General features: G+C 58.8%; 1 protein-coding gene across 1 annotated transcript; it reads left to right on the top strand.

Moving 5' to 3' along the window:
- The first annotated feature begins 1,197 nt into the window (after positions 1-1,197).
- On the top strand, positions 1,198-10,769 carry UAP1 (UDP-N-acetylglucosamine pyrophosphorylase 1). Its single transcript, XM_062581664.1, has 10 exons — positions 1,198-1,519; positions 1,618-1,822; positions 2,503-2,678; positions 3,085-3,257; positions 4,707-4,900; positions 5,334-5,477; positions 6,099-6,287; positions 6,835-6,882; positions 9,473-9,539; positions 10,200-10,769. The coding sequence occupies exons 1-10, from the start codon at positions 1,198-1,200 to the stop codon at positions 10,290-10,292; spliced, it is 1,611 nt and encodes a 536-aa protein (XP_062437648.1). The 3' UTR covers positions 10,293-10,769.
- The last annotated feature ends 1,477 nt before the right edge of the window (positions 10,770-12,246 follow it).

The following is a 12,246-nucleotide window of genomic DNA, read 5'->3' as shown; positions in this document are numbered from 1 at the left end:
GACACGGGTACGAATCAGACACGGTGACTCTGGGATCTGGCGTTTGAGTTTTCTTTGGTCAGTTTTTCCAGACCTTCCACTTACCTCATCAGGTGAACACGAGTGCAGAAGCGTGGCCTTGAAGAAACGCGGGCTTTCCCGTCTGCACCACCTCCTCCCGGCATCCTCCATGAGGAGGCTTCAGCCATCCCACCTCGGGACTGAGACGGTGCCGGCGTGTGCTATAGCACTGCTTGCTTCTGCTCTGAAGTAGCACCTGGGTTCCTCCAACACTTGCTCCGTTACAATGGTTAAGCGATATAATCGGGACAAGCAGCCTCGCTGCTCCTGGGGGCTGTTCCAGGCTTGGGTCACGAGGAGCGAGGCTGCTCAGCCCTCCGCTTGGCCGGGAGTGCTGGTGGGTGCTGCACAACTTCTGCACCCGCCCCGACTGCGGCTCCTTGTTGGACTGGAGCAAGGCAAGGACGCGGGTGGGGGCGAGGCAGCGGCTGGGCGAGCCGCCGGCGCCCTCTAATCCGAGGGTGAAGGATCCCCGAGGGGCACCGCAGAGTGGCTGCGGCCCCTGCACCGCGCTAGCACCCCGCCCGCTCTTTCTGCAGCCCTCGGCTCCCCCGGCCTCCCGTGGGAGGTGCCGGCCTCCTGCCGGGGCCTGGGGGAGGCACTGGAGGGCCTGGGGCTCCCTGGAGGCGCCGCGCGTGTCTGACGTGGCCCCGGCGCAGCTGCGAGCGGGTGGGGCTCTTACGGGAAAAGCCCTTCCCGGCCCGAGCCGCGGGCGGCCCCTCGCGTGGGCCGCGGCCCGGCTCCACTCGCGGGGGTGGGGGGCGGGGCCTGCCGCGGGGGGCGGGGCCTGCCGCGGGGGGGCGGGGCCGGTGCTCCCGCAGCCGCCGCCTCTGCCGTTAGGGGGCCCGAGCTGACGTGGCGGGCGTTGCCATGGCGCTCGCTGCTGCTCTTTCCCCCCCGCCCTCGGAGCGGGCGCTCTCATTGGCCGCGCCGCGGGGGGCTGCCACGTGCCCCCCGCGCGGATTGGACTGGCGGCGGCGCTTACGCAGCCGCGGCCGCGGCGCTCCGCCCCCTTCAGGGGCCCGGCGCAGCCAGTGAGGGCGCGGGCCGCGCCGCCGCCGCCTCCCATTGGCGGCGCGGGGGTACAAAAGGGGCGCGGCGGGGGCGCGGCGGCGCAGAGGGCGCGGGCGGGCGGGCATGGCGGAGCCGGAGCCACAGCCGCAGCCGGGCCCGGAGCCGGCGCTGGCGCGGCGGCTGGCGGCGGGCGGGCAGGGCCACGTGCTGCGCTTCTGGCCGGAGCTGGGCGGCGCGGCGCGGCGGGCGCTGGCGGCCGAGCTGCGCGGCATGGACGTGGCGGAGCTCAACGGCTTCTTCCGCCGCGCCCGCGCCCAGGGCGGCGGCGGGGCCGGGGCCGCGGCGGCGGCGGCGGGGCCGGACGCGCGGATGGAGCCGGTGCCGCGGGACGTGCTGGGCAGCGCCTCCCGCGACCGCGGCCTGCTGCCGCGCTGGGAGCGCCGCGGTAGGTGCGGGCGGGCCGGGGCCGCGGCGGGGCCGAGCCGGAGCCGGTGCCGGTGCCGGCGCGGCGGGCCCCACGCGTGTGCTTTCCCCCGCGCGCAGGGCTGGCGGAGATCGCGGGGAGCCGCGTGGCCGTGCTGCTGCTGGCCGGCGGGCAGGGCACCCGCCTCGGCGTCCCCTACCCCAAGGGCATGTGCGACGTGGGGCTGCTCTCCCGCAAGACCCTCTTCCAGCTGCAGGCCCAGCGGCTGCGGCGGCTGCAGCAGCTGGCCGAGGAGCAGCACGGCAGCGCCTGCCACATCCCCTGGTAAGGGGCTGGCGCGGGCCCCGCGGGCGGTGCTGGCTCGGGCCCGCTGGTCTCGGTGGGCCAAGACCTCGCGGGCTGGCACGGGTTGCGTTGGTGGGTGCCTGTCGACGTGGACCCCGTTGACGCTGTCAGGTCGAGGCCGTGTGGGTTGGTATTGGTGGGTCGGGGTCCCGTAGGGTTGGTGGAGGCCTCCTTGGCATAAGCCTTGGTGATGCTGGTGGGTCCAACCTTAGCAGATCCCCTCAAAGTTGATGGGTCTGGTCTCAGCAGCACTCAGAAGCGCCTCTCAGGTTGCCTGTGGCCAGTTAGTTGGAGAGGTTGGCAGAGAAGGGCGGGGAGCTGGGAGGCGAGGGGGGATGCTGGCTCAAAGGCACTACTGTGGGCACAAGCGGGAATTTGGGCAGTCTGCGTCAGAGAGGGAGTTGCCTGTTGCAGCTGGGTGTCCCATCAGCAGCATGAGGGTGGGGAGGCTGGAGATAGGAGTTGTGGGCAGGGGTGGGACCCTTCTTTTGGCCGCCAAAGAGGAGGATCTGCTGAGGGTCACCTTCCTTTGGAAGGTTTGGGGGAGAAGGGAGTGCCCTGTGTGGGGTGGGCTGAAGCAGGTTGGCGTGCTTGGGGTGGAGGGTATCAGGCCCTGCCCTGGCCTTCCTGCTGATTAGGGCTTTTGTGTGCTGCGGCAGGTACATCATGACAAGCGGCCGGACTATGGAGTCCACCAAGGAATTCTTCCTGAAGCACCAGTATTTTGGCTTAAAGAAAGAAAACGTGATCTTCTTCCAGCAGGGGATGTTACCAGCTATGGGATTTGATGGGAAAATTCTTCTAGAAGAGAAGGGCAAGATTTCCATGGCCCCAGGTTTGTGACCAAGAACTGGAGAGGCGTGGCGGTGAGATGCCTTTAGGTGCAGTGCTGAGGGCAAACATATGTGAGGCAGCAGAGCTGATCTCTCAGCTCACAGGTGCTGCTTTATCCCCCAGCTCAGCAAACAGTTATTTTTTTTCACTAGCTTAGTGTTCTCCTATGTCAGCAAGCTCAATCCCCTCCAAAGCTATTGGGGTGCTTGAGGTTGCTTCAGGGCAGTTGTTTACAGTGTAAGTTGGCTCTTGGGTGGTACAGGCTGTGAGGTGTCTTGCACAGCAGGGAGGAGCGGGGTACAACTGCTTTCTGGTGTCCCACGTCTGCAGAGGACAAATGTGGATGTGGGTGACTGAGCAGGACAGCTAGGTATTGCTGTGGCCCTGATGCTCTCTCCCCCCTTCAGATGGGAACGGGGGCCTTTACCGGGCCCTAGGTGTGCATGGCATCATGGACGACATGGAGCGGAGGGGTGTGCAGAGTGTCCATGTGTACTGCGTGGACAACATCCTGGTGAAGGTGGCTGACCCCGCATTCATCGGGTTCTGCTTGGAGAAGGAAGCGGACTGCGGTGCCAAGGTATTGTTTGTTGAGGCAGGTGGGTACGTTCCTTTGGGAGTGGTTCCATCCCGAGCTGTTATGTGGCCTGTTTGTTCCACGGGGATCTGTCCTGATACTTGGCCCAGCTTCCCTGGCCCTTCCTTTGCCAATCTGCTACAGTCAAAAGGAAGTGGTGAGCACTGGGTGCTCCTCCAGAAGCAAGTGCTTCTGGAGTCCCAAAAGCCCCTCAGATCTGGTTCTGACTGTGGTCCACACACCACCTGCCTGCACCTGGCCGTCAGAGATGCTGTTGGCAAGACCCAGCTCTTGTGCCTGCAGGCGCTGGGCCGGTCGGAGCCCTGGAGATGCTGTGTGCTGTTCCTTCCCGGCCCTTCAAGAGACGTGTTCTGCTAGCACAGCCTCATGGCTCACAGCTTGTCTAGTCCCCAGGGCCAAGAGCTGCTGGGGAGCCTTGGCCTGCCTATTTCCCACCTGAACTTGAGGAACACTGGGTAGCTGTTGTCCAGGAAGCTCTGGGAAATCTTAGTACCCAGGGACTCTTCTGCAGGCTGCTAGGTGTCCCCAGCTGTGACATCCTGGATATCCGACCAAGCTACAGTGGGTGCAGCTGACTTCTGACACTGCACCAAGCCCTTAGTTTTGTGTGTACCTTGTACACCTGAAGCTTTTCTTCAGGTTTAGATAAACAGTGAAAGGGGCTGTGCGCTTATGTTTGCACTGGGCTGGGCTTGGCTTAGAGCCTGGCCTGGGGACGAGCTTTGCAAACAGATGATAGGGCTCACTGGCCTTGAAGCTCTCCCTATGCAAGCCGGGGAAAGGGAAAGTAGTTCCTCCTTTTGGCGCAAGTAGAAGCAGCAGAAAATAAAATGTTAAATTAAGAAGGGAGAAAGCCCAGCCTCCCTGAGCACTGCCCCACAATGGCAGAGTGATTCTTACTGGACTGGTAGGAATTGGCTGTGGAAGGGGACCCTGCCAACTGGGAGGTCTGTCAGGTATGAGGAAGAGGAGGATGGAAGATCTCCACAGACTACTTGCAGGTGCTAGGATGTGATCAGGTGCTAGGATATGATCAGGTGATGACCGAAAGGAGCCCTGTGGGTGACAGCTCTGCTGAGACAGCAGCCATCTGCTAATGATGTGCAGCAAGCTGGCTGTTCACGCGTGCGCTGAATGCTAAAAATATCCATGCCCCCATCAGCCACGTGAGGGCTTGGTGCTAGGCCAGGCCTATGCCTTCTGGATGTGCCTGGTGCCTGTCCCCCAGTCCTGGTGTCTGGCCACCTTTGGTGACCATTGCTGGAATTACAAGGGAGGGGAGGGCTCCAGCATCTGTATCCCTCCTCTCGCCCTGCTTCCTCACATAGGAAAATGCCTGGAGCTGCTAGATAAAAAAGGATGCGTTTGAAGCATGGTGCTTTGGGGACAGCCAAATACAGGCCTTTTACTGATTGCACTTCCCTTGGGCAGGTGGTAGAGAAGACCAACCCCACGGAGCCGGTTGGCGTGGTGTGCAGAGTGGACGGTGTGTACCAGGTGGTGGAGTACAGCGAGATCTCCCTGGCCACGGCACAGAAACGAGGCCCGGATGGACGACTGCTCTTCAACGCAGGCAACATTGCCAATCACTACTTCACCACGTCCTTCCTGAAAGATGTAGTCAAGTATGGGCCTGCCGGGGAGCATTCGTCTGCTTGCATGCTTGAGGAGGAGCGCTGACGCTGAAGCAGAGCTCGCTCTCTGGCCGCCTGTGCCTTGCTGTCTGTTGCTTATGCTCCAGCTGTTTGTAGGATGCGCGTGCTGGGACGAAGCCCACGTGCTCTGTTCTGTGTCTAATGTCTGTCCCCTGCCCTTGCAGCTGCACCCGTGACCTGACCCCTGTCTCTGTGCACGATCCCTTACTCAAGATTTCCCTCCGTGCCAGAACTGAGCTATGCAGGGTCATCTCTAGTCTGGCTGCTGCAGGGACGAGAAACCCGTGTCTTTGGGACGCCTGGGTGTGAGGGGCAGAGCTGCCTTTCTAATGCAGCAGTTGTTTCCAAGCTGGAGAAGCGCCGCCTTGGCTGTGTGAGTGACAGCTCTTTCTTGGCCTCGCAGCACTTATGAGCCGCAGCTGCAGCACCACGTAGCTGAGAAGAAGATCACACATGTGGACATCACTACTGGGCAGTTGATCCAACCTGAAAAGCCCAATGGGATCAAGATGGAAAAGTTTGTTTTTGACATCTTCCAGTTTTCCAAGTACGTTGCTGTTTACCCTCTGCAGTGAGCAGGCTACTTGCTCTCCCTTGAAAGCTCTGAGACTTCCAGGGGTGAGGGGGGCTGTGTCCACAGGTGACACCCTGGGGTCAGGATGGGGTGGAATGCTGTTCAGCAGCAGCCGGTAACGTGTCCTAATGTGACTGTGGATAGCAGCAGTAGGAGAGACAGTAGCTGTGTGCCTTTTGCTTAGTTAAGCTTCAGTCACTTCCTGCTTTTTGGCCACAGCTCCTGGGCCTGAGGGGCAGTAGCCTGGTATCTCCTAACCCTACAGCCCCTCTGCGTTTATGACGGTCTCTCTTGGAAGCTGGGGAAGTTGAGTGATGGGACTCTCTGAACTGTTCTCCGAGAGCACAGCCAGCACATGCTGTGTTTGCATGTTGTGATCTCGGTATCCTGTTCAGTCAGCACACGTGCCAGCCTCCTCTGTGGACATCTGGGTCCTCTTAGCATCTTTGTGGTTGTGAGGACTACTGGTGGGTACAGGTTACAGGGTGTCCGTGGCCCTGGCTCCACCAGCCTAGGAGCAGAGAAGCCAAAGCAAAAGGGAGCAGACGTGTTCTCTGAACCTGAACTTCCCATGCCTTCTTCCCTCCCTCCCAGGAAATTTGTGGTGTATGAAGTCCTGCGTGAGGACGAATTCTCTCCTCTGAAGAACGCGGACAGCCAGAACGGGAAGGACAATCCCACCACGGCTCGACATGCCTTGATGTCTCTGCATCATCGCTGGGTTCTCAATGCAGGGGGCCATTTTGTGGATGAAAACGGTACACGCATCCCCGCCATTCCCCGGTAAGCAACTGGTCCTGTTACTACCCATGCAGTCATTTGCCTTCCTGCAAGTTATGGTTGCTGGCTTAGATCCTGCCCTCCTGGTCAGGGTAAGCGAGGTGAGGAGCTCTCCTTCAAGCTGGAGAACCTTGTGTATTGTGTTTGGGCATGGTATAAAACGTCAATTCCCAGCCCTCCCCTGTTTTCACACTCCTAAAACAATGTTCCAGTATTGCCTAAAGCCACTAGTTGGGGGCCCTTCTTGTGGCAGCCTGTGCTGCGGCTGGAAGGGTGTGCTCTCTCTGAGTCAGCAGAAGCTTTCCTTCTTGTTTCAACCCCTGTGAAGGACTCCATTGCACAGCCAAGCTTGGAGGACACGGCTTCCTACAACCCACATGTGCTACCAGACTTGTGCAGCAGCCAGGCTGGGGTTGTGGCATCCCTCAGCTGAGAGGCTTTCTGCTGCCTCTAAAGCCATGAGGGAAGGCCTGGAGAATAGCATACCTCACACTAGTTCTTCTGCTCTGTTTTTTCCCATCCTTGTTAACGCTCGTTTGTTCCCACATAGTGTCACAAACGGAAGGTCAGATGCCATCCCAGCTGATGTCAATGACAAGTAATTATACAGTGTAGCTGGGCTGCAGTGCATGGTGGCGGGGCTGTGCTTAGGTACTAATGGGCTAGGCGAACTGCTGCACCAGACTGCAGTTGCTGCACAGGCTATGGTGGGAGCGTGCTGGTGACTGGGCTCTAGTAGTCACTAACTGGATGGACGGGCTCCAGGGTGCATGCTGGGAGTGGGGCATGTCTTACTAAAGGATCCTGTAGATGTTGCTTCTCGTGGTAATGGGTGGTATGTAGCATCTGCTAATTCCCTGCACTCCTTTCTGCAGAGGCGTGGTGGAACCGTATGGTAATAACTTCAAGGGTTTTGTGCTGATACGTCGGGGCGGGAGAGGCTTTAGCCAGCCGGACTCTAGCTGCACTCCCTCTGCTTGTATCAGGTAGTGACATGGGGGAGCTCAGAGCCTGAAGGGGACATCAGGACCACCAGAGCAGGGAGGTGTCATGTCCATGTTGAGCACACAGAGTCATGGTTATGGCTCCTCCTGCAGGATGTCCTGCCACAGCTCCTCACCCACCAGAGGCCCAGCGTTGACCCTACTGGGATTATTGCTTCTGTCTCTAGAGTCAGGGCTGTCCCACATGGACACTCTGTCTTGGGCAGAGTGTTTCCAAGTGACTGGGCGCAGTAAAGATCTGCTGTGTAGCACATATGCCTTAGGTACAGCCTCCTGTAAGGTCGGTAGGAGCCAGGACCTTCAAGCTTGTGAGGCTTGGAGTCGAAGGTGGTGTTTCTGCTCTTCAGGGCTCAGTAGTGCCTGCAAGGATCTGGTCAGGGATTTGCAGCTCATTCAACTGTTTGATCTGTGTGTAATGTAGCCTGGCTAGGGCTTGACTCAGCTGGGTTATTCAGCGGCACATGGGTTGGCCACCTCTTCCCTGACCTCCCATGGCTGAGCACGCTGGGCTGTGGGTGTGGGGTGTGCTCTGCTGGCCTTGGCACTCCCCCGGGGAGTCGAGATGCAGTGACGTCTCCTTCCACCCAGAACATGCAGGATGGCAGAGAGCCTGTTGCTTATTGGAAGCAGCTCCCAAAAGTCACCTTTGTTGTGAAATACACTGGAGTTTCCCTTCTTCCCGGATTCAGTAGTCATCACAGTCCTGTGTTCATCATGCTACCACCAGAGTAGCACTGCCTGGACTAATCCTACTCAGTGCTTTAGCTGTTCCAGCCATCCAGGAAACTGAATTTTATCCTGAAACTGGATAAAATGTTATGTAAATGTCAAGCAGGCTTTGACATAGCACATGTAACCCTTCCTGTAGGCCATCAGCTATTTTTTATGTGACTTCAGGTATTGAGTTTTGAAGATCCAGGCCACAAAACCAGTGAAAGCCCCTTGCTAGGTGCTTCAAACCAAAGTTTACAGAAATGTTCAAGCAACTTCTGTAGTAACAGTACGTTCTCCTGTAGACACAGGGAACATCGGCTAGACTTCTAGGAATTAAAGCTGAGAAGTGTCAGTGAGTTGGGGAATAAGAAACCTTGTTATCTTCCACCCTCTGGATGCCACTTTGAAGAGAAGTCTTCTACTTTTTGACGCATGCACTTCAATCTTTTAATTAAGACTTAAAGTGCTTTCACATATATAAATAGGCTGTCACCCTAGTTTTTATGTAGGATAAAGGTTGCAGCTAATGGCAGCTTTTCTTATGATTATCTTAAAGTGAGTCAGGCTAAGGAAAATGTAAGTGCAAGAACTAGATTAGAGTAGGTGAATTAAGTTGTTGTATTTACTCACAGCTTAGCAGAGAGCTGACCTAACGCGTGGCAGCAGGGATGAGCTTAGACCTGAGGGGACTGAGCGTTGTCGCAGGCAACGTCCTGCGATGCCAGGCAGATGTCAAGGGGATCCCTGGGGTACCGCACTGGTACCTGATACTGGTACTGATTCCGCTGTGCTTGGAACTGGGAGCTTAGTTGGACGAGTCTTGTGAGTCAGCTGGATGAGGGGAGCGTGCCGGGGGGCCTTCCAAAGGCTCGATAGCAGCATGGCAGGTTTGGGGGCCCCATGCGGACCCTTCCCAGCAGTGCTGCGCTAGCTGCTCGCCGGTCGGGCTCGGGGTCCAGCAGTGACAGGCAGCCCTGGCGTGGGTCCACAGTTTTTATCACCAGCTTATGAAAACAGTCTTTTGTGACCGATGAAGCAGGAGGGTGCTCTGGGGCCCACTGAGTGCACCCCTCTCGTGTCCCGGGGATGCTGGATGAGGAAGGGATGATTAGTTTATAAGCAGCCTCAAATACAGCGGGGCTGTGGTGTGGACCAGAGGCCTTACGTACTGCTCTAGTTTCACAGGTGGAAGGGAACACTGATCCATGGTAAAGCTCCATCTAAAACTCTCACCCTCTCAGCTGCTGCCATTATCTAAACTTCAGCTAGCACCTAAGTGGAGAGCGTGCGAGGCTTGACTAACCTGGGGGAGCTCTGCCTTGGCGGGGTGTGGGGGGCTGGCAGCTGCCTGTGCGCAGCACACGGCAGCCAGCTGCTGACCCAGTGTGTGCTGGCATCTGCGAGATCTTTGGGCTCTGGTCCATTTTCCCTGGCATGAAATGACTAATGCTTATGACTTCTTCTTTGCAGTTTGAAGGATGCAAGTGACTTGCCAATCCAGTGTGAAATTTCTCCCCTTATCTCCTATGGAGGAGAAGTAAGTATTCACTCTCAAAGTGCATTTGCAGATTAGCCAGCCTCGTGGGGAGGCTCACAGGGCACGTGTGCAGCAGTGGCCTGTTTGAACACCCTGTGACTCCTGGGTAGGGAGGAGGGTTAGCGGCAAAAGTGTAACTCAAATTCACTGTGAAGTTTCCAGTACCAGAGCTGGGCTAGTATCCCCCAAGCCTCCAACACAGGAGTGGTTTCTTGTCCTCAAGATCGGAGCCCGTCTGTGACTGGTTCAGCAGATCCGCAGAGCAGGTGATACGGGCTGCTGGTTTGCTCTCCGAGAAACGCCGGCCCGTCAGCTGCTGCTTTGGGCCCTTAGAAAGGCTGGACTGGGAGCCTGGGGCATACTGGCCCTGGGCAATGCTGTTGCTAGACTTCACTGCAGCGTAGAGCCCTGCACGTAGTCGGGCTCTCATTCCAGCTTGGAAGAGCCGACTTAGTAGGCAGGAGGAGTAGCAGCTGCAGGGCAGCGTCGCTGTGAGCTGCCCGTTGCAGGTGCCACCCCTGCACGAGAGGGGGCCCCGAGAGCGGGGCCGTTCGGCAGCCGGGGCTGTGCCCTAGCTCCCTGGCGTTTGCCCAGCCACTGGCCGCTGATCACGGATGAGCAGCGTTCAGGTTCCTAACGAGCCACTTCTTGCTCCGTTAGGGCCTGGAAAAGTACGTGAAAGACCGAGAGTTTCGTGCACCTTTAATTATCGACGAGAATGGGATCCACGAGCTGGTGAAGAACGGGATGTAGCAGCTGTGGCAGCGAGGTGCCAAACCCTGGCCGTCCCTCGGCTGATGCACTGTGAATTCAGACACATGAAGGTTTATAGCTGTTACTGGTAGGGGGTGGCCTTGCTCACTCTGACTTGGTGTGCAGAGGAGGATGTAACCCACTTCGTTCTTGGCATGTCAAGTGCTTCTATTTATATTTTAATTTAAAAAACAAACACTTTATGGATTCCCCTACCACAAAGCACAGCTGTGGTGCTGCTAATCGCACTTCAGCCTCTGGGCTTTTATTTTTAAATGTGTATATAGTAATAGTCATTGTACATGCAGAAGATTTTTATGGTACTGGGCTGGGGTTAATCTTGAATTTTTATTTTTCTCAAATACACATGACTATTTTTTTTAATAGGGTTCTTGTCATTGCCCATGTCCTCCCTTTTGGTCATCCTTTGTACCTTGCACAACTAGGAAGAATCCAATTAAACCTCTGAGTCCCTCCTGTCTGGTGGTGGTTAGTGATGGTGACGCTTCTCGGAGGTCTGCTCTGTTCTGCTCTCAGAGCAGACACCCAACTGCCGTACACTGAGTGCGCAGCTTTTCCCAGCACAGCAGAGGCTGCTGTGCAGAGCGTGTCTCCTGGAAGCAGTCCCAAGCAGGTCGTTCAGCACCAAGTGCTCTTTTAAAATGTTTCTTGAGGAAACCAAGGGTTATGCTTTCTTTTTGAAGTTCTGGAAATGGCAGCAAGCCTTGAACAGGCAGGAAAATGCGGGTGTCCAGCTCGATCGGAGACCTGGGAGCAAAAGCAGCCGGGCACTGTGGCATCTGGCAGCAGCACGTGTTGGCTGGTCCCAAGTCCTGCCACAGTCCCTGCCGTGAGGGGGAGCCGCTCGTTACCACCGAGGGGGAGGTTTTTCCTGCATAGGGCGGGAATGGGGCACTGGAGAAGTGGCCGAGTCCCTGAGGTGCCAAGGCTCCCGTCAGGCAACGCGCACACGTGGCACAGGCTGCCTCGCGGGGCTGGAAACCACGCAGCGGCACCTCTGCGCTGCCAGCTGAGCTCCCTGCAAGAGGGGACCTGAGCGACCGGCCCAGCCCTGCTGGTGCTGGGGTGCTGCTGGCCGGGCACAACCCCCCGGGGCTCGTCACTGGGGTGGGTAGGGGCCTGGGCTTGGCGCCCGGAGTTGTGTGGGCGCTCATCCTGCTTCCTCGCCCACACTGCCCCGCACGGGGGGTCCTGGGGCTGTCGCGGCCTGGCAGCTCGCCATGGGCAAGTTGGGCTGCGTGTGGCCGAGACTGGCTGGCAGCAGGGGGTCCCGCGGGAGCGGGGCCGGGATCCCAGCCAGCGAGGAGGCGAGGAGCCGCGGAGTCCCCCTGCGGGTGGGTGGTCTGCGGCGCTGCCTCCCCGCGCTCGCGGGCTTGGCGGCGCCCGGGAGCAGCCGCTGTGGACGCGGGGTGTCCCTGCTCCCCCTCGCTGGTGTGGGGCAGGCAGCGTGTGCGGGCAGCTGCCGGCGCGCAGCACAGACCCCTGCGGAGGGGATGCGTGCAGCTCGAGGCCGGCAGGGCAGAAACGAGGGGCCGCGCCGCGGAGCGGGGAGGCGATGGCAGCCCCCGCTGGCACCCTGGCGGGGGAGGGGGTGGCGTTTGCCTGGGCTGTTTGGGTCCGTTTGCACACCAACACCTTTGCCTCACGTCTTGGGCTAGAGCAACGCGTTGCTGCCTGCTGCCAAGTTACTTCAGCGCTAATTCCAGGTAGCGGGAGGAGCGGAGCAGAGCGGACTGGTGTTTGTGCCGGGGCGCACGTAGGGGCGTGTGTGCGCTGGCGAGCGTATTCCTGCGGGAACGCATCCACGTGCCTGCGCTGCGGGGGCCCCCACGAGCGTGCGCGTGTGGGGCAGCACACCTGGGAGCGGGCGCACAGCCCTGCAGCGGGCGCTGCGCCAGCCCCAGCTCCCCGGCACCGTCCTGCCTGCCCTCCT

Source organism: Rhea pennata, chromosome 8 (assembly GCF_028389875.1).
Source record: "Rhea pennata isolate bPtePen1 chromosome 8, bPtePen1.pri, whole genome shotgun sequence".
Classification (NCBI taxonomy): Eukaryota; Metazoa; Chordata; class Aves; order Rheiformes; family Rheidae; genus Rhea; species Rhea pennata.
Note: the sequence above shows the minus strand (reverse complement) of the source record. Positions and strands in the feature narration are given on the sequence as shown.

Coding starts and splice junctions, on each gene's coding strand:
- UAP1 (XM_062581664.1), top strand. CDS start 1,198: ATGGCGGAGCCGGAGCCACAGCCGCAGCCGGGCCCGGAGCCGGCGCTG. Junction 3,258..4,706: donor AAGCGGACTGCGGTGCCAAG/GTATTGTTTGTT, acceptor TCCCTTGGGCAG/GTGGTAGAGAAGACCAACCC. Junction 9,540..10,199: donor TTATCTCCTATGGAGGAGAA/GTAAGTATTCAC, acceptor TTGCTCCGTTAG/GGCCTGGAAAAGTACGTGAA.